Source organism: Melanerpes formicivorus, unplaced genomic scaffold, assembly GCF_026170545.1.
Source record: "Melanerpes formicivorus ecotype bairdi unplaced genomic scaffold, bMelFor1.0.p_v2 SCAF_2, whole genome shotgun sequence".
In the NCBI taxonomy this organism is placed as follows: Eukaryota; Metazoa; Chordata; class Aves; order Piciformes; family Picidae; genus Melanerpes; species Melanerpes formicivorus.
The window spans coordinates 8,265,658-8,291,693 of NW_027142354.1; the positions used below are offsets into that span (position 1 = coordinate 8,265,658).

Consider the following 26,036-nt stretch of genomic DNA (forward strand, 5'->3'; position numbering starts at 1 on the left):
AAACATCTGCAGAGCTGATAGGAGAGTAATGATGTGGAATATTCTGTTCCCCTTAGACGAGTCCAGGTGGGCCAGGATTCATCTATCCTAACTTTAGATACCCCAAGCAAAATGTCCAATTAGGACCACCACCCAAAGCTCTTTTCTGACCAATCTCCTTCCTTCCCCCCCCCATTGTCTATAGGAACTTTTCAGTGGGGGTGCAAGGCAGTACAAGAGTCTTGCTTTTCTTCATTAATTTTTACAGACAGTTTATGAAAAGTGTACAGAAGACACATTGCTTTTTCAAACCTTTCAGAGAAGGAACAGTCATCTCCCTCTTAACTCACTTCAGATCCAGGCTGCCTTCCAGAAGTAGTTGCCTGCTGACTACAGAAGGAGCACAACAAAAACACTGTCGCTAAGAAGCTTAAGTTATCATCATAAGGTTTGTGAAATGGCATGTGTCTCATGGCATGCAGAGATAAGCAATACAAACTAAACTACACGAGATGTCTGAATTTATGTATTTGAATGTTTGTGTGTGTGTGTGTGATCAACACACACCTTCCGAGGGGCATATGAGAGCCCAGGGATACTCACCTTATAAAATATCATGCTTGTTTTAAATATCATTGGGTCAACCATTCTGATAAGTAAAGCTAGCCAAAGCGATGGCAGTTACAACACTACCACCAACAGAAAATGTGGATGATTGCTTCCATTTTATAAAGGGGTGAAATGAAACCAGTGGTTTAACTCTCAGTCAAAATAACAGATAACACCTGCGTCAATGGGGATTTCAGAAGTCCTAGCCCTTGGCTTCTTAGTTCAGAGAATTTTCTCTTAAGGAAATTCAAGACAAGGAATTCTGTTTAAAAAAAAAAACAACAAACAGACAAACTGAAAAAAACAGCTAACTGCCATGGGCACCCTCCCTTCAGACAGGACTTCAGGGCATCAAATTCAGGGAGACTAAAAACATGGACACTTTTCACCTTTTCTACACTAAAAGACTGAGGCAGCATGTGTTGAATATTCATTGCTAGCAGTTGCAGACTTCTGCACAAAGCAGCAGCCGCATAATGAGCCTATGCATGGTAGAATAGTTAAAATTACGATCAGGCATTGTCTTTTAAAAGTAAACCATAATAGTAACCTGCATGTAGCAAAGATGAAAGGCACCAAATGTACACTTCTGAGTCGCTGAAGTTCCATATGATTACATTAGGGTGTTTTTGGTTTTTCCCCAAACGATAGATAGTATTTAATGTTTTGTCACCCTAGGGCTGCAGCTCTCTGCTCACATATCTGCACGTAGCACCTTGCCAAGCCTGGGAAATGTGGGGCAAAGATAAAACTTTGGTGCTTAGCAAGTGCAGTTCCATTTTCTGTAGCAGCAAGTTAGTACTATGTAGTTCAACATCTGTAGCCTACAAGAGATCAACACATAGGTTGTTTCAGGCACATTGTAACACTGGAAGAGTTTGCAAGGCCCATCAGTACAGTATTCAAAGAGTTACTGAACATGAATTTGAGACTGTTAGGAGTTTGAGGGGGAAGTGACTGCCTCTCATTATACGAACATGATCTAAAAGAAAGGAGGTTTCTTGGCATAAATTAGCATTTTCAGATCTGAGTGTAGTCTCCCAGTTGATAGCTGAAGCCATGCAGCTTTTTGTTGTTATTTAATTCCTGCATCCAATGGGTAATAAAAGATGCAGGTACTTGCATGCTTTTATGTTGGAAACAGAACTATCAACCTTATGAGCACTGTGCTTGTGCTGCTGTTATCACAGTGGCCTGGACAACCGCTGTGTCCAGGCTTTTCTCAGCAACTGCTCAAATGATTCCACCAACTGCAGTAACCAGTGGATGAGAGCTGTAAATAAGGTGCAGACTCCCAGCCCCTCCTAAAATGAAACCATTCATCACTGTTTAGAAATTGCATGGGGTCACTCCAGAAGTGGTTAATTCTTCATTCTAGGCTGTAAGTCCCTCTTGCAGGCCACCCACTAGTACTTAGTAATAAAAATCTGTATCCAACAGCTCTGTTTTAGATGAATAGTCAGGATTACCTCATCCAGGTAAGCATGTGATCAGTTAGTGACATGCACCTCCCCAGTACAGATTTTAGCACCCTGGTAAACTCAGGGTACATTAAACTCCCCCAGGTCATAGCATCAATATTTGATGCGCCAGGATGGACTCCCATGTGTAGGGAGCTTCCACCACTGCTGGAAAACCTGCTTTTAGCATATGCCTGCAGCATAGCCTTAGAACAGCTTAACTGTAGTTATGCTTTATCCACACTAGAGAGCACTGCCTTCACTCGTTTTGAGAAGCGTGAACATTTATACATCAGAGCACTCACGTTAACGCACGCCCACTCCAACACCCACAGTTGGAAGACCCAAGTGTTTTGCCAAGCTGCAGCTTGACAGAATAACCATCACACATCTCAGCAAAATTACACAGGTAATTTAAGAGGAAAAAATCTCTGAGCTGTCAATCAGCCTAACTTTTGTTTTTCAAAGCTGGCTGGAAACTTTTCAGAGAGAAAAAAACTCTTTGTGTCGAAATAAAAATGACGAGTTTATAGAAGTATTTTTCAGGATTTTACTGCAAACCACTGGGTTTGGTCACAAAAATAATATGATACATGTAACCATGTTAATTATATTACATTACAATGATGGTATACATTACAAGTTAAGTCTGTAAGTTTAAATATACATCTAGAGTTACAGCTCAATGTACAGATCTTCTTCTTTACAATACATACAATCAGGAATGAAAAAAAAAACAATCCACAAACCCCCAACCCATAAATAATGCCCATTTTTACAGATGACATCTTTTAAACTGAAAAGAAAAAAAAATGGAGAAAAACAAAAAGAAAACAAAACAAAAAGAAGAGAGGAAAAACAAAACAAACCAACAGCTTTGACTGACTGCAGCTGGGGCATTTTGGTCCATAAAAACCCTTTCTAAAAATAGAAATCTTTTTGTTTTCATAGCAGCAATGCTTTCTTCAAGCATTTGGATACAAGTAATTGTGAGCCCATTTCAGTAATTTCAGTTGACTGTAGAGATTTACAAAAGAAATTTCAAAATTACACTTAATTTATCTTCCAAATATGGAAGAAACAAACAATGCCCCACATTGTGGTATCCTGCAAGTGTCACACTGATGCTTTCAACTAAGTCCATCTGTAGTACGCAGACCACACGCATACCATTTGTTCACATAGTAAACCCACATAAATGAACTGAGAAACACAATCTGCAACAAGGAAAGCTTTGGCGCTCAACAAGATCTCATCAGAAAAAAGGCACATTTCATAATATCCTTATCACGTTCAGACAGATCTTCGGGCAAGGCTTTTCGGAGCACGATTTCAAACCGGCTTGTTCTTACTCCTACGATCTTGCCACAGCAGTTCTGTGGCAGCAGTCCCTCTTGTTTTGCTTTCCCAAGGAGACAGCACCACTTTGGGGGAAGAACAAATGAAATGAAAAGCCTGTAAAGCTCATTTAGAGATTGATGTGCTCTTCGAAATAGCTTCCAGCAAACAGTGTAGTTGAAATTAAGGCTGCAAAGCTGCCATGGTGGAAATGTGCAAATTTTCTTTCAAGATGACCGGTCAACTGGCAGTTCCACCAGAAGGCCAAACAAAAATAAAAACAATAGTTGTTGCTGTTATTATTATTTAAAAAGATAAAGAAAAACGTTCACAAGAAAGAGTCCACGGGTGGGGCATAGGAGAAGCCCAAGAAAGCCTCAGCGGCTTCTTTGACGCTGGCGGTGATGAGAATGCTGTCTGGGGACTGTCCGATGGAGTTGGGGACTGGCTCATCGGTAAACTCTGGATCGAAGTGTCGCAGGTCACTGGGGCCACTCTGCAGAAAGAGAAGTAAAGATGCAACACTTAGACCAAAATGTTTTATGAGTACAAAGTTTCAATTCAAAATGGGGACAAGCAGCCTTGTGCTGAGCATCAATGTCTTTTAGTTTGACCTTCTTGTGTATTCTGGTGCACATGAGCTCACTAAAAGCAAGATGATTCAATTTAATACATTACCCTCCAACTAAGCTCATGGAACAGAAACCAAACACACCACCACTCTGCCATGCAGCAATTTGCAGGAGGAGGGGGGGGACTTTGATCTCCGGGCTGGTTATTAAATTTAGCTTAGAAAATGCTCAGAAAGTGAAAGAGAACAACCTCTACGACCAGATCCTTCTCTTCAGATGTTAGTATCCAATAAGCCACACTTGGGAAGCTACTTGCTTTCTAAACATTACCTTCCCCTTTCATAAAAGGGGGATAATGGGGATTATTTTTAAATAGCCAGGCAAACAAAGCCTATAAGATGCAAAGAAAACCCAGTTAAATTTAGATTGTTCATCAGCAAAAAATCAGCTACTGCTTATTTTCAACCTTGCCTGGACAACCACTGGGGAAGGAAAAGATGTGTTCCCCAAACACAGCCATCCAGCCAGGTTTCCCCAGCTCCTGGGCACCCCACAGAGACAAGAGACATTCTATAATTAGAAGAGATACATACCACATTTGGGTTAAAAGGGGGTGTAATCTTCTTATTAATGAGATCATCCCAGTTAATTGGGGAGAAGAAGATGTGATTCTTAATCTCCATCTGTTACAGAGAGAAAAATCGATTAATTCAGACCCAAGCTAATGTAAACAGTATGGCTTAGTCATCCTCCTGTGCTGCCTACAGGCACTGGAAGGTTTGCACTTACAAAGTCCTCCTTGGCACCAAGCCTCTTTGTCCTGTCCTTCTGCAAAAGGCCTTCCAGGAGATGTCTAGCCGAGTTGGTAATATTTGGCTTCAGCTGTAAGGGTTTGTTCAAGATGTTGTCGTACATTTCTGCTGTGTTCCTGCTGTAGAAGGGTGGCTGTGGGAAGAGGAGACCCAGGTTAATGAGGTTGACAGGCAGGGATGGGGTTTCTTGTGAGGAAAGGATGCACAAGCTAGTTTGATCTGTCATGAAGGATTGATTTGTTGCTTACCAGGCCATACAGCATCTCATACAGGACTGCTCCAAGGCACCACCAGTCCACAGTCCGGTCATAGGGCTGCTTGTGAAGAACTTCAGGAGCAAGATACTGTGTAAAGAGAAGGAACAGAACCACATTAGCCAAAGTGATCATTATAATTATGAAAGCCTCCCCATTTTTGAGCACCTTACTGAATTCTAGGAATATCTAAGCTACCAGAAAGCTACAAGCTCTTTATAGAGGAGAAGGCTCGAGAGATGTACTCTCACACTGTATGTGCTCTACATGTCCTCACTGGCAGCCTGGTATTCCAGGATCCCTAATGCCCCCTTCCCTGCTTCTCTAACCAGACATAAAATATACACAGGAGATGCTGGTTTCCACTGACAGGCCAGCACTTGCTGCTACTCTGTGAGAGGTAGGCTGATTGGTCATACCTCTGGTGTGCCACAGAAGGTGGAGGTCGTGCCATTGTGCTCTATATTTTCTTTGCAGAGTCCGAAGTCAGTCAAGACAATGTGGCCCTGCGAATCAAGCAGGATATTCTCTGGCTTCAAGTCACTGTAGGAGGAGATGAAAGAAGACAAGATGTCATTAGAGGAGCTACAGTGAGAACAGTGTAGATGCAGCTGTTTGCAGAACTTCACTAAGTTACCAAAAAACCAAACCCCAAATTACAAGCAATGCTGAGCTCCAAATGAGATCAATTTTTCAATGTCTATTCAACAAAGCACGTGCTTTGTTCGGTCTGACAAACTGAAGGAGGCTGCTTACCGATAGACAATGTTCAGGGAGTGCAAGTAGCCCAGCGCACTGGCAATTTCAGCAGCGTAAAACCGGGCTCTCGGCTCCAGGAAGCAACGCTCCCTCTGGAGATGGTAGAACAACTACAGGAGACAGAGAGAACAAAGTTGTGTACATGGCGCCAAAGCCCGTTAACAATGCACTTAATTAGACTCAACATATATAGCCAGGGAGAACAATAGCAGGAAATGGCCTAATGAACCTTTGGTACTTCAAAACTTGGCAGGCTGTAAACATCCAATCTACTAACTCTTCCCCCCTGACTTTTCCCCTTATAATTCTTTTATATTTAAAAGGAAGGGTGAAAAATGTCTACCCTACTGCCATGCACATGATAGGAAATACTATTTCATTTTCTTGCTGCTTACCTCTCCACCATTGATGTAGTCCAGAACAAAATACAATTTGTCTGCAGTTTGGAAGGAAAAGTGAAGCCCAACCAGGAAGGGGTGTTTCACATTCTTCAGTAGGACATTGCGCTCTGACATAATGTGCTTCTCCTGAAAACATAAGAAATCAATGTTCAGCACACTTGCATAGTAGTGAAAATGCATTTGATGGATGTGACAATGGCACCGTGAAGAAGCAGCTTACCTCTTTCTTCTTCAAGATTGCTTTTTTCTGCAGAACTTTAACAGCATAGAACTGCTCTTCTGCCTTATGCCGTGCCAGAAGAACCTGAAATAAGAGTAAAATCCCAAAGCTGAGCACTAGTGAAATACAGAACAACTTGTAAACACAAATGAAAACAAGCCTTTATGTTGGCTGCTGAGATAACTTTCTGTTAACTACATCTCTCTGGCTCAGTGTGTAAGCCCAGTGCTGTTATTACCACTCCTACAGATCGATCTACCCTGCAGTTTTTATGTTTAGTTTCTTTCTCTTCCAAAAACAAAGCACCAGTGTGCCAGACTCCCAGGCTCTTTCATACACAGCGCCCTGCTCCCTCAACCCACAGCTACACAGGGAGCCTGGCACTGGGGTGCATGTAAATTGGCCACCATTTACCAAAGCCAATACTAACCTGACTCTTGGACATGACATACAAGAACAAATAAATTACAACGAGAATAATTTAAAACATTAAGCTTACCTTCCCAAAACTGCCTTTTCCAATCACTTTTAAGAAATGAAAGTCAGATGGTTTGGCATGTGGGTTGGACGATGGACCAAGATTGATCTGCTGCGAAGGACTGGGCTAGAAAAATAGACAAAAACTGTGATTATTAAAAGTTTGGTCATGAGAATCTCAACGTCTTTAAAAAAAAATATATATAAATAAAATGACCCTGAAAAAAGGAGATTAGCACTCTTCTTAAGACTAAAAATTTAATATTCATCTCTACCACATAGCTTAAATGTTTATGCACTGCCTAAGAAGGATATAAGTCATAGCTTACTCAAAAGTTCTTGTTGAGGTCTTAGCCACATCCCATAAGAAAGTAACTGCTAATAAAGTTTCAGCGATTGATCTTTTTTTAACTTCTTCTCTATGTCAGCAAAAGAAAAAGTTCCACTCTAACTGGATTACTCTTTTTCCCCAGTTACATCAGTATGCTACAAGCTGAACTGAAGTAACCACTCATCATTCTAATTTTGCTCCACAGCTATTACTGCCCGATGTGATGTTCTAAAAATTCTTCAGTGAGGAAAATCTACTTACCGGTGGAGAAGGATTAGCATTCATAAGTTCAGGCTCTTGAGGCTGGGAGATTTTCAAGATAGACTGAACTTCAGGGCTGCAAGGATAAGAATATGCTCGATTAGAAGAGCTACCAGATGCATCAGGCAGATCTTTCCACCAGAGGGCAGGCACGTAACACAAAAGCTGAGTTTCAGTTTGGGCTGTTCCAGAAGGCAAATGAAACAATCTATTCGACTTAAGGAGTACATTAATATAGATAAAGTAAATGTTGTAATGCAAAGAAATGTACTTATACTGCAAGTACAGTTCAAAATAGGGATGGGTGCCTAGAAATCCCAACTGACTCACTTCTCCCAAACCCACCTCACAGGAACTGTTGCCAAATGAGTAATACCTCAAGAAGATCAATTAACTCTTCCGTAACAGTCATGCTAGAGGCATTGCAGTAAACAAACCTCACTGTTTTTTGGTTTGTTTGTTTTGCCTTTTTTCTAATTGTAACTGAGATGTGGGCATAATTTCTGATACTTACTGCTTGCATGCATACGAGTTGGTGGCTATCTTCTGAATAAAGTCGTTCAGTCCCATTCTTCTCTGCTTCATGAAAGCTATAACGTAAAAGGACAGGGAAATGAGATATAAAATCATTAAGCCATACTTCCAGAAAAATCACAGCCTCCCGAGCATCATCGAAGAAGCCCCTCTGTCGCTCACCGATAAGGATAGCCACCATTCCCCTCATCTTTGAGTAAGTCAAGGTAGAACCAGACGCCTCGGCTGCTTTCACGGTCATTTTCGGGCGAAGTTAGCAATAAATAAAGAGCCTGTACCACCACCGCCTCACAGAAACGCTCTGCCTCTGCGAAGCATCCGACGGAGCTTAAGTGGCGACTATGATGGGCGGGACCGGGGCGGGGCGCTAACACTCGACCCCCCCTCCCCGACGGCCTGGGCGGGTGGCCGCCTACGAAGGCGTCGGGAGGGGACAGGACGAGAGCCTGGGTCGTTGCCGTTGCCGTACCTCCAGGCAGAATCCCGGGAGAACACCCCCGCCTCCCCCCTCCCCGCCCCGCAAGCATCCCCATCGTGCAGGGCATCCACTAACAAATCCATCAGACTTTTTTCTCTCGTTTTTCTCCACATCAACCTTCCACAGCCCTATTTCTCGCTGTCCGTCTTCTATTCTGGCCCTTCATATTTTTGTGTGGTTATATAAAACTGAAATCTCTCTCTGTCCTGGACGAGCACCTCTTCCTAAACTGCCCCTCCTTTCCCCACCGCAGCCCGCGTCCGCTGCCGAGCCCCGCCGCCCCGGATGAGCGGTGATAAGGGACGCTGGCGTTTCCTTGAAGGAGCCGCAGTGACTCAGGAGAACAAGATTTCCTGCCCGTTTTTCAATATAACAAACAAATTTCCCTTCTGTGCACTGCCCTGGTCCTGGCCGGGACATTACACAAAGGAAAGGGGGGGGGGGGGGGGGGAAGTCCTTTTAATGACCAAACCTGAAACCGGGGGTGGGGGTGGGGGGGAGAAATCCGAGTACCCTAAAGTTGGAGGAGAGCGCAAAACCAGCCTACTCCTCAGTTTTTTATTCCACTATGCACGGTCATTTGGGACACCGTGTACCCGGGACTTAATGGCTCAGCTGCTTCCGTGCGGCCGCGCCAGCGGAGCGCCGGTGCAGGAACGACACACAAGGTGAAAAGATGCCGAAGACCCCCTCCCATGGGGCGCTGGCAGGCACAGTCAAAGGTATGACGGCCTCCTTCCTTTTCGTTCTCCGCCGCTGCAGCCCTCGCAGGGCCAGGGGCGGCCACGGACTGCCGGGCTCCTGCACGCCGGTGGAACTTTCCACCCGCCGGGGCGTCACTCAGGCACGCATTTCGGCTCGCTGCCGGAGCGCAGGGCGCTGGGCTGTGGCCAACCTCGCCAGCTGCAACGTGCCCCCGTCCTCCCCCAGCCCGCAGCCTTTTTTACATTTTTCCCTCCCTCATCCCTCTCTGCACTTGCTGCTGCTGCCTCCCTCCGCCACCACAGGGGGCCGCTGGGCGGCATGCCTTGGCAGCTGCCTGCTCCGTCTGCCTGGGGGTGGGAGGTGATGGCAAACGCCCCGCACAGCAGCCGTCAAAGCCTGCAGCTCACCCTAAGCAGCGAGACGGATGACCCGAGTGGAGCGATCAGGCTCCACGAGATTGGCACAGGTTTTAAAAAGCGCTGCAAAGAAAAGGCTTTACAGCGATCGAGCAAAGAGGGATGCTTGCAGGCTCCCTTCGTGTCTGCACCGAGCAGCCTGTGTCCTTCCCGGAGCGGCGGGGAACCCTGCTCGGCCCCGCCGCCACAGTGCGGGGGGAGTGAAAGGGAGCCGGCGCCAGGAAAGGAAAGGGCGGCGGGAGCAGCGAGGGAAAAGCTGGCTGCGCTTGGCAGGGCTCTAGTTTCTCCCGGTTACTGCTTTCCTCACTGTTGCAAAGCAAAACTGCCTCCTTAATCAATTGAAGATGACACCAAAAATAACCCAAACCATAATAAACGACACCCCCAAAAAATATACAAAAAAAAAGATACGGATTGAAATAGGAGTAGCAAGTATCATCTGCCTTCTCTGAACTGCTTCCAGAGTGCTGCTGTTAAAAAGTACTCGAGGCCCGCAGTTTTGAGGGCAGCCGGGGATCCCGTCCCCTGCTCGCTGCTCCCCGCTCCCCAGACATCTCTCTCCGGGTTCCAGGATGTGGCGCCCGCCGCCGAGCTGGCGGCGCTGCCGTTCTGACAACGCTCCGACAAGCTGTGGGTACAGGCAAGCATCTCCCAGCCCCCAGGCAAGCTCCTGCAGAGTCTCCCCCGCTGTGTCTGCACAACCTGCCACGGGCTGCAACCCACCTCCCTCCTCCTTCTGCCGCGATCCCCCATGCAGCCTGCAAGCGCCCACGGCGCAGCCCGAGCGTGGCTCCACCGTCGCCTGCCGATTCCCCTACTCTGACCGGCGACACCATCGCCCTCGCCCTCGCTTTACAGTGGTCTTCTGGCAAGGGCTCCACTGCTCTTCCAAAGTCACCCGGCCCATTTCTGTGCCAAACGCTGCCCCTGCTCTAACCCGCATGCAGCCCCTTGCATCCGCCAGTGCCCTGCGGCGCGACAGCCACGCTGTTGGAGGGGCTCCTTCCCCGCGGGGCGTTTTTTTCCTGGCAGCAACAGGGTGTCCCGCCAGTAGATCGCTGAACCCACCTTTCAGCGACGACTTCTCTTCTTTGCCCCTCATCTCGCTCCCTGCTGAGGCCGCGGGCTCAGCGCCGCGGCGATGAGGGTGTAACTGAGCTGCCGGCCGTCGCCGTAATCCCAAATAACTCCCCTTCCTGGCCGGGCAGCCCGCAGGCAGGAGGGAGGCGGCGAGGGCGGCCGCCGCTCCCGCTGACCCGTTTATGGACGCAGTGTCGAGGACGGCTGACATGCAGCGGCGTTATAAAGTTCAACACGGGCCGCCCCGCACACTCTGCCCCGTTGCAACATCGCCCTCAAAATTACTGTAATCAGCACGCACACACACACAGAAAACGGAGGGGGGAGAGGTGGGGGGAGGGAGGGGGGCCACTCAGGACCTAATCGACCTGCCGGCAGCAGCTAACCCTGCCCCACGGAAGGACCTGCCCACGCCCTCCCCCCCCCCCCCCGCAAGGGCACAGTGCAAGCGGCCGCGCACCCACGGCGCGGGTTCAGCACACCCCTTCTCAAAAGGCTCTAGGACGGGCCGGGCACAGACGGGGCGGGGGCTGGGGGGCTGCCGGGTTGCCTCTACCCCCGGGGGTCGGAAGGCTGCGGCTACCGGCCGGGCTTCAACGCCGGCCGGATAGCGCCGGGGTGGGACCGGCACGCCGCTCCGACCTGGCACCCACTGCCTTCCGCCGGCAGCGCCCCGGCGGCGCCCCCACCCGCGCTGCTCCGCTACCCCGCCGCCCGCCCCGGCCCGGCCCGGCGCCGCGCACCCCCGGCCGCGCCCCGCTGCGGGCAGCCACTGTCCCTCCCGTCCTCCTTCCGGCATCCACCTGCCGGCTCCCGTGGGCGGCAGGCCACTCGCCGCCTCAGTGCCGGAGGTGTCGTCTTCGGGCCCGGCGGCGGGCGCTTCGCGGCACGGACGTTTCTCATGCGGAAGGCAATTCCTTCCATTGGATGGGTTATAACTCATGCGGCGTTTTAAACTCATGAGCTGTCTTCTCAAAAGTCCGAGGTTTGCCTTAAATGCCTGCGTGTCCTAAAGCAGTTGGAATGAGTCCAGAGGAAGACTACAAAACTGATGGAAGCTGGAGCACCTCTCCTTTGAAGAAAGAGAGTTGGGGTTATTAAACCCGGAGAAGAGAGAGCTCCGGGAAGACCTCAGAGTGGCTTTTCAGTACTTAAGAAAGATGGGGCCAGTTTTTTGCAAGGTGTGCAGTGGCAGGACAAGAAGTAATGGTTTTTAACTCAATGATCTTAAAGTTAGCTTTTCCAGCCTAAACCATTTTAAGACGCTGCAAAAGAAGGTAGCTTTAGAATAGATGAAGAAATATTTTTACAATGAGGCTGGTGAAACACTGTCCAGAGAAGTAGTTGAAGCTCCATCCCCAGAAACATTCCAGGTCAGGTTGGATGGCGCACTGAGCAACCTGATACAGTTACAGATGCGCCTGCCGCTCGCTGGACTACACCTTTAAAGGTCCCTTCCAATCCAAACTATTCAATGGTTCTATGATTTAAAACTTTTCTCCACAATGATAGCAGTAAACACCTCAACAGATGAGAGAACATGAAAAAGGAAAAGGCACCCAAAGCAAAGATCCCCTTATTTGAAAGCCAATTCTTATAGCAAAGTATCAAGGCATTGTGAAAATCTCAATAAACTGCAAGGGTTTCCATCACAAATTTGTATAGTCATTGGGCTAAGAGTGTACATCTGAAAGGTAAACCCAGGAGAAGAATCAAAAAACTAGCACTGAAAATGAATAAAAGTAAAGTAGAAGGTGGCTACGGAAAATAAAAATGAATGGGACACATAAACTGTATTCAATGCCTTAGAACTCCTTGCCCCAAGATGTGTGCACACCTAAACTATGGTGGGGTTCAAGAATGGCTAGGCAAAGTAATAGGAAAACAAAACAAAGCAAAAGAAAAACAAACCCCAAACCAAACAAAAAAAACCCAAACCAAACAAAAACCCAACAAACAAAAACCCACTTGACTACAAAGGTGGTGTGTCTGATTTGGAATGTTCCTGGACCACAAATTCCTGGGAGGGTTATTTTGGGGGCAAATCACTGAATAATTGCGTGTTCTTGCCCTCTCCCTTAACCACACCTTACCAGGTGTGGCTGATAACCCAGTGAGACCTACATGTACCTTGGGCCCGTACCTTCACTCTGATAGTCTCATATTGCACTTAATGAGTTTTTAGTCACACAGTTTAAGCAGCTCACAAAACCCCAGAATCTACTGTTTTCTGACAAGAAGAAAAAGAACTGATTTGATTTGTAACCTGATGTTAATTACTTGACTCTGTCAGATGACTGTGTTCTGTGCTATAGCAGCACAAAGTAAACAGATGCTCATCAAGGGTTTCACCGTGCCAGCACCCAAAACAGGGCCCTGCTGACAGAGATGCAGAAACACACAGGCTCAGCTGGAAGTGGGTGATCTAGGACAGAGTAGGCATGACATTCTGGCTTCACAGTATGGGTACCACCCCCTGCAACACACACACCAGTTTGCATAGTAACTGGAATTTGTGAGCTCTCTTCCTCTAATTCTGTCTTGGTCCTCAATGTCCACTGTGGAGGAAGATTTATGAATGTAATTCAATGCCTCCATCCTTCAGGAATTACATTCTCTGCTTCCAAACTTCAGTTTGGCAGTTAATTCATTGCTGAATTATCTTACTTATCTTGGTGATTCAAGACCTTAGGATGCAGCAGATTGAACTGTTCCTAGAATTACTTATAGTATCATAGTATCATTCAGGGTTGGAAGGGACCACAAGGATCATCTAGTTCCAACCCCCCTGCCATGGGCAGGGACACCCCACACTAGATCAGGCTGGCCAGAGCCTCATCCAGCCTGGTCTTAAACACCTCCAGGGACGGGGCCTCGACCACCTTCCTGGACAACCCATTCTGGAAAGAAGCTTCCCCAACTTCTGCAAATATTTTCAGTAATATTTGACTTTGGGTTAATTAAGCAAAGATGGAATTCAAGCCTTGGACTGCAAGACTGGCATAGCCCCCCAAATGCAAAAGGCAATGGCACTTCTAGCAGCATCTGTCTTCTGAAGCAAAATCTCAAAAGTCTGTTATTTCCCCCCTATAAATCCCCAACAAACAAATTCTTAGCTCTGACCTTGTGATTAAGTTTTATGCATAACATCCAAAACTTTCAGTCAAAACCTTCAGGCTGCCCCCACAAGTGATGTCTACAAGTAGCAGCCAATAGATAAGGAACTGAGTAACAGCTTTAATAACAATCCCAACAGGGATTTTAAATCAGGAGCTTTTGAATGCTGTTATCAGGTCTGCTAGATGTTGTTCTGACAGGAGGTTTATTGACTGAAGTCCCTGTTGATTTGGAAACATCTTAATTGATTTGAGTGTCATATTTTGCCAAACACTAATTTGGAACATCTTTTATTTCCCTTTTCTGATGCTTACAGAGCAGGTTTACTGCATTGTCAATAAGAGGCTTTAGTGCCAAGGGATTACACTCACAGGATCACAGAGTGATGCAGGGATGTACTGAGAAAAAAGTAATTCCTGTCCTTGTAGAAAACAGTGGAAAATTACAGCATCCCTTAGAGGTACTGACCTCTGGATAAAATAGCTGATAAATGATGCTCTAACTTCCATTTTAATTCTAGCACAGTGATTTGACTCTAATGGAGCTGTTGTCACTGCAATGCTAGCAGCAAATGTTGCAGGCGTTTCAGCCTGTAGCAGAGGGGTGACTGCAGAAGCAGCACATTTGTATGCCTTACTCTGAGGGTGTCTCTTCTCCCCCCACCCCCAACTGGTATAAATCCTTGCAATGTTGTGTAGCCTTTCTAGTTTAGAGTCCTCATGGAACCAGATACTTGAATTCATTGCTGTCATGAATTGAATGTGCTGTGACTGCACAGAGTTGGGTTTTATCAGAGCTAAATAATGCTACTGTAGTAAGAGAGGTGAAAACGTAAGATGGAAAAGCAATTACAAAAAAAGAACTTGCAAGAAAAATGAAGGATTCTTAGTGATACTATGAATTTGGCCCGTTGGTCTGCTTTGGTCACAAGGCAGCCTAATGTGGGGAGCTGGTATGTGCTCCAGAATTAATACTGGTAGCATGTGGTGTCCGCTGACTCTGACACTCAGATTTTCCTTCCAAAACTGCAGCTTTTGAAAGACAATAGCAGAGAGGGATTGAGGCATTTTCTATCAAGGACGCAATCTGAACAAGTTTCCCTGTCCCTCTTGCTTAACATAAGTGCTAAAATACAATAGCTGATCTAACCTAGCTACCAGATCATCTCTCTGCTTCCCTTATCTCTTCATCTAGTGTTCTAGGAGGTGTTTGCTACCATGCTATCTCAATGCCTTTTATGTATATACAAACCCCCCATCATCACCATTGTTGTTCATTATCTTAAAAGAAAAGATCTCTTTAAGCCTGTAAGCCCTCCAGCAACCTTGGAGTTAAGGCACAAAATGCTGTAAATAGTGAGCAAATTAGTCAAAGAGGAATTTTTGCTTGAGAGAAGCTCATCTGGCTGCTAGCTCAAAGAAGCAACTTGGATTCCTGGAAATATAGATATGAAAATAAAGGCCTGGTAGAGTGGGGGATTTTCTTTCAGGAAGTGCAAGAACCTTCCTGGGGAAAAGGACGCAAAACATGCATAGTGAACAGGGCTTTGTCTGTAGGGATTTCTCTCCAATGACCTGCGATTTTAGGATGTATTTGTCACAGTTATGTAGGTCCATTGCTTTCAGTGGGGCTATTACAGTATTTCTGAGGGTAGACAAGTGTAGGTGAGAGATTGAGAGAAGAAGTGTTAATCTTGCCCTACGTAACTCATCCAAAATGGATGTATTTATCCTTCTTAAGTTTTGTCATTTGAGTTAGGCATCTAGTCACTAAAGGCAACTTCCTTGATCAGAAGAGACAAATAAGCACCCACTCAGTGCATCCGTAGCCTAAGACAGGCAGTGTCTGCTGTTTAGTTGAAGAAATTTGGATCCGAAACCCATAGAAAAAGTTAAAGTTTCAAGGCAAGTTTAAGTACCATACATGACAAGCAGATATTCCTGACCTGGCTCAGTCTAGTCTAGCTATGGACCTGGAAGAAGACTTGATATAATGCTCCATAGCACTCCTCAAGGATGAATTATGTATCTTGGCTTCCAGCTGGTAGCCCTGTGTGGGTCTGTATTGTGTTGTATAGACAAGATATGCCAGCTTTCTTGAAATTAGCTGATGTTACCTTGCCTTTCACTATGCCTGATATCATCTTGGAGAGATATAAATGTATGTGAATGCTCTCTACAACTACCTGAAGGGTGGTTGTAGCCAGGAGGGGGTTGGTCTCTTCTCCCAGGTAACCAGCACCAGAACAAGAGGACACAGTCTCAAACTGCACCAGGGGAAGTTTAGGCTCAAGGTAAGGAGAAAGTTCTTCACTGAGAGAGTTTTTAGCCATTGGAATGGGCTGCCCAGGGAGGTGGTGGAGTCACTGTCCCTGGAGGTGTTCAAGAGGAGATTGGACATGGCACTTGGTGCCATGGTCTAGTCATGAGTACTGTGGTGACAGATTGGACTCGCTGATCCTCGAGGTCTCTTCCAACCTTAGCGATACTGTGATACTGTGAAAAAGGGATTGGATGTGGCACTTGAAGCCATGGTTTAGTAGTCATGAGGTCTTGGGTGACAGGTTGAACATGATCTTTGAGGTCTTTTCCAACCTTATTGATTCTGTGATTCTATGATTAGTTCCATTTTCTGAAAGTGGGAATTAAACCACAGGATAGACAATGTGTCTCATCCTAGGGAAGTCTCTAGCAGGACCAAAAATCAAATACAAAGTTAAATTTCTCTCATTCTAATACCTAGATTAAGATTAGTGTACTGCAATATATACTGCATATTTCCCAGCTTCACTCACATAATTACATGTGTTGTAAACACACAGGATGGCAAGAGTCAGAGCAGGCATTGCAGGTGTCTGCTGTACCTTGGTGGAATCCTGTGTAGGTATCTGAAATCACTACAGTCCTTGTTCCCTTCCCAGCAGGAGCTACCAATCAGTGAAAAAAATGGGACATGGGAACACTGGCATCTAAAAGGTTGTGATTCTTGAAAGGGCCTAAATCCAGATTTGTTAAGAAGGGAAGGACATACAGCTATCCACACTGAACTGGCAGCTGGTAGCATCCAGCCGGCCACCATCCAATCACCACAAATAACATTACTGTAAGGCAAAAAAAGTCCCACAGCTGTTTCACAGGCAGACACAAAAAGAAAAAATCACAAATGTCTGCAGCATTAATTTATTTTTTTTCACTTCCAGATGCAGTTTTCAAACCTGCTCAGTCATTCACTGCACTGTGAATCTTTGTAGTATTCAAATTAATCTGAAGTTTTTAACATCTTAAACCCTGAAGTGAATTGGCAACCTTTAATATGGGTTTCATTTACTTTACATGTTTGTGAAGCCTTTATGTGATTCCACAAAGAAGAGCTTAACTTTGGGTAGCCAAAATCAAATGTTTTAGCCATAAATTTACTACACTTCAGGACCAAAAGGAGCTGCTAGAACATCTACCCTGCCCATCTGCGTAACACAAGCTTGCTTTTGCTGCTGTGCATATCAGGTCCAATGACTTCAGCTCTTAGGTTTCTTGTCTCTTCCTTTTAACTCAAGCTTGACTATCTCAACATTTTGATTCAAGGATAAGAATCAGGAGGTTTTGACAAGCACAGACACCTACCCATGCAGAATCATGTAACAGACCACAGATTGTGAGTATATGACCTTTCCAGACTTCTGCAACAGCTTCCTCACCTCAGTGCATCTGCAGCTGCTCATCAGTACCCACATGGTGGGTGTTACCAACCCTTGGAACAGCTGGCAGATCTCCATGTGGGAGCTCCCACTAACTCATATTAGTCATCCAGGTGATGAGCACCTGGACACAGCCTCTTCATCTGGCACAGCTGAAGCAGGAGGCAGATGTATTCCAGCTCACTTAGAACAGTTAAGTGTAGTACACGCATTGGCTGCATAGTCATTTAACCTCCCAAAAAAGAGAATAGAGCTTTGGAAGTGTGCCTTGCTCCAAGTAGTTGCTGATATTTCTGTAACACATCCCTGCAGAACCTTGTAACACTGTGGTTTCTTTCAGAAAATATTTGCAAACAGGAGTGGGAAGAGCAAATCTAGCATATTGAATTGCTGTCAAATGTAGTGTGACTGATACACAGTTCTCAGCTTGACACTAATTTCTATAGCTGCAGTGAGATGAATGCAACACCTCTTTGCTTAGCTGAATATCATGCATTGATCTTTTGACATGTTGCAAATTTGTCTCAGCCTGCTGCAATATAGGAAACATTACTAAGCAGTTTGGGAGGTTGTTGACAGCGGAGTTCTTTAGCAATACAGGTAAAGTTCCAGGTGAAGAAACTGAAGTGTAAAGAGGTTAAGCAGGGTACTGCCCCGTGAGACAGAAGATTGAAAACAAGACTTTTGGCCTTGGTGTTGTACCACTTGTGCAGACAGATGAACCACTGAAGGCAAATACAGAGTTTACATACAGAAAGGCACAATGTAGCTGGCAATGGCAGCTTTAGTCACTTGCAAAGCACTGGGAACTTCTCTGCAGTTATAGGGAATCGTGTTGCTGTTATTCATGATTTTCACTTAGCAATGATTTTCACTTCTACGTATTTCTATCCAGAGCTCTGTAAACCCTCACAGAGGAGAATCTTAACAGTGACACTTTAACCAATGAAAATATGGGGAAGTTGGATGACTTGGGTCATTGTCATATGATAAGCCTGAAATAGAATAAACGTTTTTTAGGGCTCATGGCTTTCACTTCCATGCTCAACTCTTTGGCCGCAGAGACTACTTCCCACATGGCTCATTTAGTGACTGACCCAGACTGACTAACTCAAAACAGTGGTTTAAATCACAGCTGTTGGACTCTAAATCAAAATCTAATGCTGTCTTCTCCCAAGTTCCATGAAGTTTGCAAGTAACACTCTAGTTTTGACCTGTTCTGCAATGTTGAGATTCTTAGTGCTTTTTACAGAAGTGACGTATAGGCAGACAAAGAGCTGAGAAATGAAGGGGATTTCTCAGGAAGGAAGAAATCTGTGTGCGCCAAAGTTTGAGACATGAAAGTATACAGTACACAGTGAGCTGCATGTGCCAGAGTCAGCTGAGTAGTAACTCTGTATCCATATCCTTTTTCGATCTCACTATACCTGTTTCAGAATGGATAGTGACGTGGTAATGAAGTACACTCAGCTTTGGAGGTGGCACTCAAGTATATTTGCAGACCATGTTTTTCTCATCTAATATTACACATATATATTCATCACTGTGATCATGCTTCTTCATTTAATATATCTTCTATATTCTCTTTTGTTTAACTTTTCTAATTTGAGCAGCATACACAGAACTTACAACTCTTTCATTTAGTCTCAGGTCACAGTAATGACTTATCATCACTGAAGCCCAAGCACTCACCCTGTTTGTTTCAAGTGTATTTGTCTTTAGTTGCTGCAGCCACAACTGGTAAACTTTGCCTGTGTGAGATGAGTCATAGAACAGTAGAAAAGGACTTCTATGTATGTGTTTGTGCTTCCTGGAACTTAGTTACATGTCAAGTTGTTTACTCTGAAGGTGGTGAGACACTGGATGGGTTGCCTGGAGAAGCTGTGAAAAGTTCATCCTTGGAAGTGTTTAAGACCAGACTGGAGGAGGCTTTGAGCAACTTGGTCCAGTGGGACATGTCGCTGTCCATGACGGAGGGGTCGGCACTAGATGATCTTTAAGGTCCCTTCCAAGCTATTCTGTGAGTCTTTCAGTCTGTGACTAATGAGCTAGTGAACACATTTGTTAAAGACAGCTTAATAGGAAAATGTGACTTGTTCTTGGGGAAGGAGGCTGTTGTGATGTTAGAAACTGTGAGAACCAACATTAATTCATTAGTGTAATGAGTGTTTTTTCTTTATACACATTTTTACTCTCAGATGTGGTGATTTTAAATACTGAAGAATATTATGAGCCTCAGACATGAAGTCCTGCTTTGTTGTATAAGCCTGTTTGTGGCTGGTAGCATAGGAAATAAAGATCTTTGAGCATTTTTTAGTGTCTTGTGCCTTCCTTCCCATTAAACAGTGTTTCTCAAATCCTGTTAATTCAGAGATTACTCAGGTTTTTGGAAAACTTATCCATGGACCACCTTGTACAACCCAATTATAAGGTTAAACTTCACAAGCAAATATAATGAAGGCGTTTTGAGTGTTCACTCACTTGCCTTTTTCAAGGTCTTAGAATCATAGAATCAGTCAGGGTTGGACGGGACCACAAGGATCATCTAGTTCCAATCCCCCTGCCATGGGTAGGGACACCTCACACTAGATCAGGCTGGCCAGAGTCTCATCCAGCCTGCTCTTAAACACCTCCAGGGATGGGGCCTCAACCACCTCCCTGGACAACCCATTCCAGGGCTTCACCACTCTTACGGTGAAGAACCTCCTCCTCACATCCAGCCTGAATCTCTCCATCTCCAGCTTCATTCCATTCCCCCTATATCCTATCACTACCTGATATCCTGAGAAGTCCCTCCCCAGCCTTCTTGTTGTCCCCCTTCAGATACTGGAAGGCCACAATTAAGTCATCTTGGAGCTTTCTCTTCTCCAGACTGAACAACCCCAGCTCTTTCAGTCTGTCCTCATAGGAGAGGTGCTCCAGCCCTCTGATCATCCTCGTGGCCTTTCTCTGGACACGTTCCAGCACATCCATAGTCCTCTTGTAATAGGTGTTGAGAATATAATTACTCTTATTTCTGTTTCTTTTGCTTGATTGATTACCTGGGGAAAAAAACTTGTGACTATTTTTCAGATTACTGGCTGACATTTAGTGGACTGCTAGAACTGCCACACCATCTCTGTGAAGTGTCTGACACCATTACTGGAGATGAGATCCTAGGGCATGTAGATCTTTCGTTGGACCAAAGTATCAACTCAAAGGCTCCTAAAGCAATTTAAGAATGCTAAACTGATTAAAACTTATTTTATCAATATACTACAGCTATTAACTTGTAAAAAGTCCTCTTTCATCAGTCCTTATCATTTTTCCCAGATGGTCCTTAAATAGATTTCAAAGTAACTTTTTACTTCCATTTGGCTCTGGGGGAAGAAAAACAGGCTTCCAGGCTGTATGCCATCATTCATGAGCATGGCTCAGCATGCCAACATTTCTGTGAGGCCAGCTTACAAGAAATGTGGAACTGCTGAATTCTTTTCATAACACAAAATGTTTAGACTGCTAGAGAAAAAAAGAAAAAAAAAAGGAAAAAAGGAAAAGAAAAAAACCAAAAAGGAAGTGATGTGGGAGTGTGTGGGGAACTCCATGTAGAAAGAGGAAGTATTGTGTGACTGATCAGGAAATAGGTACAAAGCATCTGTTTGGGTAGTATTTTCACTTGTTTTGGGGATATTTCCATAGCAAACTGGAATCTTGCCCTGCATGTAGGTACCACTTCACTCCAGTGTGAAAGGCAGGCATGAATTTGTGGTGAAACACAGCAGCTGTCAGAATGAGCCCATAGCAACGCGGCACAACAGCTGAAGGCAGGTTGCGTACAACACAACATCCTGCTGAAACTGCAGTGTTGTAGAGCTGTTCTGGGCTGCAAGAACCACAAACAATGCTCTGATTTCTGTAAAGACAAAAAGTTTTTTTCCATGCTGTCTCTTCTGACGAGAAACAGTTCTCTTTTGACTCCAAAAACTCCAAGATACAGTCCCTGTATCCATGTTACAACAAATCCAGGGAAGTATAAAAGGCAGCAAGGTGTGAACATCATGAAAACCCTTTCTGACTCTGCCTGGCAAGTCACTTCTTTACCATTCATGGATGTGACAAGAGAGAAGTTTAGTCGCAGAATCACAGAATCACCAAGGTTGGAAGAGACCTCAAAGGTCACCAGTCCTCATCTTTCTGTAAGCATTGGGTGATCTGGAGTACACTGCCAGTCTGTGATGTCAGGGCTGTTCTCTCCTTCAGTTTCATCACACAACTGATTTTTTTTTCCTTCAGAAGCCAAGTCCAAAAACATGACAGATTCTCTTGTGTAAATTTCTGCTTATGCACTAGCTCTTGAGCAAGCTCTTAGTCAGATCCTTACAGAGTTGTGGGGAGGGTAGTGTACTGCCCTCAGTGTGATGAAGTAATTTTTAGAGGAAGTCCATGTATGGACAATTTATCCATTGTTTTGGAAGACTTCAAATAGCATTTCCAGGAGAACTGATTGAAATTCCAGATTTGATTTTCCTTATTCAGGCATTCTTTGGTCAGCTGTGAGGCAGAGGCAAGATTCAATATGCGGGTGTGAGTGGGCAGCACAGAAAGCTGAGACAAAATCCCTGACAGAGGATATTTTGGACCTCCCCCTCCAAGACAGGAATGTAATGCTCCTGCAGTGTTATAAATCAACTGAAATAAATGAAAACTATGTTTCAAGAGCTGTTATGGTAAAGCTCCTGAGCACCATACTCAGTAAGATGTAGAATAAGGCAATTATTTGAAGTTTTTTTTGCCATTGACTTTCCCCTTTCCACAGAATAAAACTTCTTAGCTTAAATTATTTCAAACATGACCCATCCCCATTTGCTAAGTAGATCATAATTTGTCTACATTTTTCACAGTGTAACAAAAGTGGCAGGACATAATTTTCTGCACTGCTTCCTTGCTCATCTTCACCCTTGTTTTTCCTCTGTCTTCTTTCCATCTTTTCCACCACTCCTTTCTGCTCCTGCACTTCACTTTCTTTTCTCCCTCAGGACTTCCTTCCTTCCTGGCTACTTCCAGTTGAAGCCAGCACTTTGAAAGCAACACCGTCACCTGTGTAACCTTCAGAGGAACATCAAGAATTCAAAGTAATCTTCAAAATTATTTCAGGTGAAAGAGGCCACTTTCTCATGTTTTGATTTCATAGTGTAGAGTCAAATAGAATCTGGAAAACTGCACAATTTTGGCTAGAAGGTTGTCAAATAAATGGAGAAGGCTAGAGTGGAGGACCACCAGGATGGTCAGGAATCAAGTGCACAGAACCACTTAGGACAGGCTGCAGAGCTGGGCTTGTATAATCTGGTGAAGAGGAGGCCACAAGCAGTTGACCAGCAGCTTATGACTTCATGATGAGGAACACCAATGGCACCAGAGCCAAACACTTTGGTGGTAACAGAATGTGGAAGAAGGGACAATGGCAACAAGGTGAATGTTCAGCTGGGACATTAGGAAACAAGATACTCACTAGTACAGCAGTGCAGCCTTGAGAATTAGAGGAAACCCTGTCCCTGCATGTTTCCAAGCCTCAACCAGTCAAAGCCACTTGACCAGCTCCAGTGATGGCTATAGTCTGTCCTTGAGGTGGGACAACCCATCCCATAGGGCACTTAGTGCCGTGGTCTAGTTGATTAGTTAGGGTTAGGTGATCAGTTGGACTTGATGATCTTGGAGGTCTCTTCAAGCCTGGTTGATTCTGTGATCTTTAATTATTTTTTTTTCTATTTTTTTTAAAGGGAAGGATAATATAAACCAACATGAACAGTTATGGTTATTCTGGCAGAAGTGAAATCACAGTCACATAACATTATGGGTTGGAAAGGGCCTCGAAAGATCATACAGTCGAACTGCCCTGCCAGGGCAGGATCACCTAGAATAGGTCACACAGGAGCTTGTCCAGACAGGTTTGGAATGTCTCCAGAGAAAGAGACTCCACAGCCTCTCTGGAACAGGCTGCCCTTGTGAATACCTCTAAACCTTGCTTTAAACTGAATGTATTTCATGCAGAGGGTGTCTTTCAGTTTTCACTGCCTTTCAATTCAAAACTATGTTCTTGTGGGTACTAGAAGATGTGGAAGCAGAGTGCAATGCTGAGAGTCCAGCAAATGTGGCCAGCAGAGCAGAAACTGGGATTTTTGGTTAAAACTGCATTGCAGTTCAGATACATCTGTCAGGTAACAACAGGCTTAAGAGGAAAAAAGTTTGTTCTGATGGTGAAATATGTCTATCCCCCAGTCAGGCTCCTCCTGAACTACAGTCTGATTATCAAGTAGTCCTGGAAGGATACCTAACAGCATTGTAGGTCACCCTGCATTAGAAGGTATATTCTCAGGTCTACAAACCAGTGCAAGTACCCTCCTTGTTGGGATGATTTGCATCCCTGTAATGTGTTTCCAGAATGAAAGTTATTTAGTGTGTCAATAATTATGACTTTTCTTCAAGTTATTCTGATGAAATTTTGTTCACTTGTGTCATTTGTATCTATCTTTTTTTTTCCCCTGGGGCTGTCCACAGGCATGCAATGCTTTCTCTGGAAAGGTTATGTCTTTTACAGTTTCCTTCTGATGAATATACAAACTTATTTTTACTAGGATGCTTGAAATACTTTGTTTAGGACATATGTTGTAACCCACAGTCTTGCATTTGCTACAATTACTTTTAACATACTTGCAAACTTTTTTTGCTGTTGTTTGTGTGTGTGCAGCTGTATTAAAAGCAGCAGCGATTTCCCATCTGTTTTAATTTGCAGTAAATTAGTTTATGCTGCTGTGTTTTGGGTAGATAAGAGATTGTCTTCCCAGTAATTATCTCCAGACAGTGCTGTTTGAATGATGTGATAGGCTAAATGACAATGATAGTGTATCTCAGGTAAACTAAGCAATTTCATTCAAACGTATTAAAGTCTGATTATAATGAAAGGTTTTGAATTAATTTCCCTAGCCACTGAGCTGATATTCACCAATTGCCTTCTGAAATGTACAGTGACAAAGCAGACAGAAGTATCTCCTTGAGACTATGCAGGGTATCGAGGAGCATCATGATTTTTGACATAATTTAAAATGAATCCTTTTTCCTACCAGTGTCTGGGATCACACCTCTTACTCCTCTGGTGCCTGAGAAGTACGAAGGGGTTTGATGCTGTAATACAGCTGTGGACACTGGTTATTGCCACATTTTTCATGAAAAACTGTAAAACATAGTTTTTTCTCCATAAGAACAGAAGCCTTCCATTTTCTCTGTAGGAGCTGGGAAAGTAGTAGGTTTCTTTAAGGAAACTTTCCTTTCTTTCCTAAGGCAATCAGTCTGGGTAGAGCCATCTCTCTGCCTGGGGCCTTGAAAGGTAATTAGGGCTTTAATGCATTGCAAGCCTTAGTTAGTCCTGCTCCCTTCTAAAGCATGTTTACCTCAGGATATTTACATCATTGTGAAAATAATTAAATGTCTCCTCAGTCAGGCTGTTCCATTATGGGACCCACTTCTGCTGTGTGATGAATCTGGAAGTGCCACTTACATGGTACCCTTCCTCGACAAACCTCACTCTTTGAGATGTGCGGTCACACAGATTTCTCTTGCAAAATATATTGCAGAAAAAGTATAATATCTTTCACTACCATTAGAAAAGAATTTTAATCTTGCAAAATAACAGCATGGGCACATTCCCAACTTGCAGGTGACTTTTAGAAACAGCAGCAAAAAATACAGAAAATTATAGTAATCAAATATTTTCCTTTTTCTGTGATCTTTTTTTTTTTTTTTTCTAAGTGCATACCAATAGTTCTTGGGCAGGAGCCAAGCAATCCAAATGGACAACCAGAAGAATCCTGATACTCAGCTCCTGTTCTATGCCACATTTTCCTACAGCTTTTATCTATTAATCGTGCAACAACCCAGGCTGCTGTGTGGTTTATTGCTGAGCTGCATAACTGCACAAAAGGGTTGTGGCCAATGCCCCTTCTACTGCTCTTTTAAAATATTAACACTCTTCTACAAGGCTTGGAGTTCTTTTCACTGGCAAGACTTCAGCTAAAGGAGCTTTTCATGAGGTCTTGACAGCCAAGGTGAGGCTCACTGCTGTGGAAACAGGACCTCAAACAGAATAAAGCTACGGTTTGGATATTGTCTTGAAAATATAGGGTGGTGAAGGAAATGTTAGGGCAAGAGAAAAGACTGGATCTGTATATCCTTCTGGAACATGGAAGGTCAATGGATTTGTTGCCTCCCCATCACTCTGCTGTTTCCTCTGGTGGCCTCTTTTCTATTCTCTTGTTGTCCCTTACCTTCATCCCCCACACTGCATTACCTCTAGAAGTCTCATCTACCACCACACTCTGGAAGAAAGCTCACCAGGACACTGGCTTGGCTAATTTGATATTGCCCTTCTTCACCATATTCTATGGTATGTTAGGCACCATATTTATAGCTCAACAGAGCAAGAAACAAATTATTTCAAAACAGAACAAAACCAAACCCAAACCAAATAAACAACCAATCAACCAAACCAATACTTTAATCTGTGCTA

The 26,036-nt window shown here is 44.4% G+C and overlaps 1 protein-coding gene and 1 long non-coding RNA gene across 5 annotated transcripts in view; one reads left to right on the forward strand and one right to left on the reverse strand.

Annotated features, from left to right (window-relative positions):
* Positions 1–2,578: 2,578 nt before the first annotated feature.
* The window catches only part of SGK1 (serum/glucocorticoid regulated kinase 1), a 123,679-nt gene continuing 100,221 nt past the window's right edge, over positions 2,579–26,036 (reverse strand). For 2 of the 4 annotated variants that reach the window (XM_068149871.1, XM_068149861.1), the window contains exons 4-14: positions 7,988–8,063; positions 7,474–7,549; positions 6,904–7,008; positions 6,405–6,488; positions 6,179–6,310; positions 5,781–5,893; positions 5,444–5,567; positions 5,019–5,114; positions 4,748–4,903; positions 4,552–4,641; positions 2,579–3,882 (exon numbers count right to left, since the gene is read on the reverse strand). In XM_068149871.1, the coding sequence (XP_068005972.1) occupies positions 3,715–3,882; positions 4,552–4,641; positions 4,748–4,903; positions 5,019–5,114; positions 5,444–5,567; positions 5,781–5,893; positions 6,179–6,310; positions 6,405–6,488; positions 6,904–7,008; positions 7,474–7,549; positions 7,988–8,063 (1,220 nt within the window). In that variant the 3' untranslated portion in view covers positions 2,579–3,714. Of the gene's footprint in view, positions 3,883–4,551; positions 4,642–4,747; positions 4,904–5,018; positions 5,115–5,443; positions 5,568–5,780; positions 5,894–6,178; positions 6,311–6,404; positions 6,489–6,903; positions 7,009–7,473; positions 7,550–7,987; positions 8,064–8,169; positions 8,326–10,674; positions 10,978–26,036 lie in introns of those variants that run through there. The other 2 variants (XM_068149880.1, XM_068149888.1) reach the window with 2 other exon arrangements.
* The window catches only part of LOC137446873 (uncharacterized), a 59,328-nt gene continuing 42,281 nt past the window's right edge, over positions 8,990–26,036 (forward strand). Inside the window, exons 1-2 of the long non-coding RNA XR_010988743.1 lie at positions 8,990–9,207; positions 22,513–22,630. This is a non-coding gene — a long non-coding RNA (uncharacterized lncRNA). The remainder of the gene's footprint in view (positions 9,208–22,512; positions 22,631–26,036) is intronic.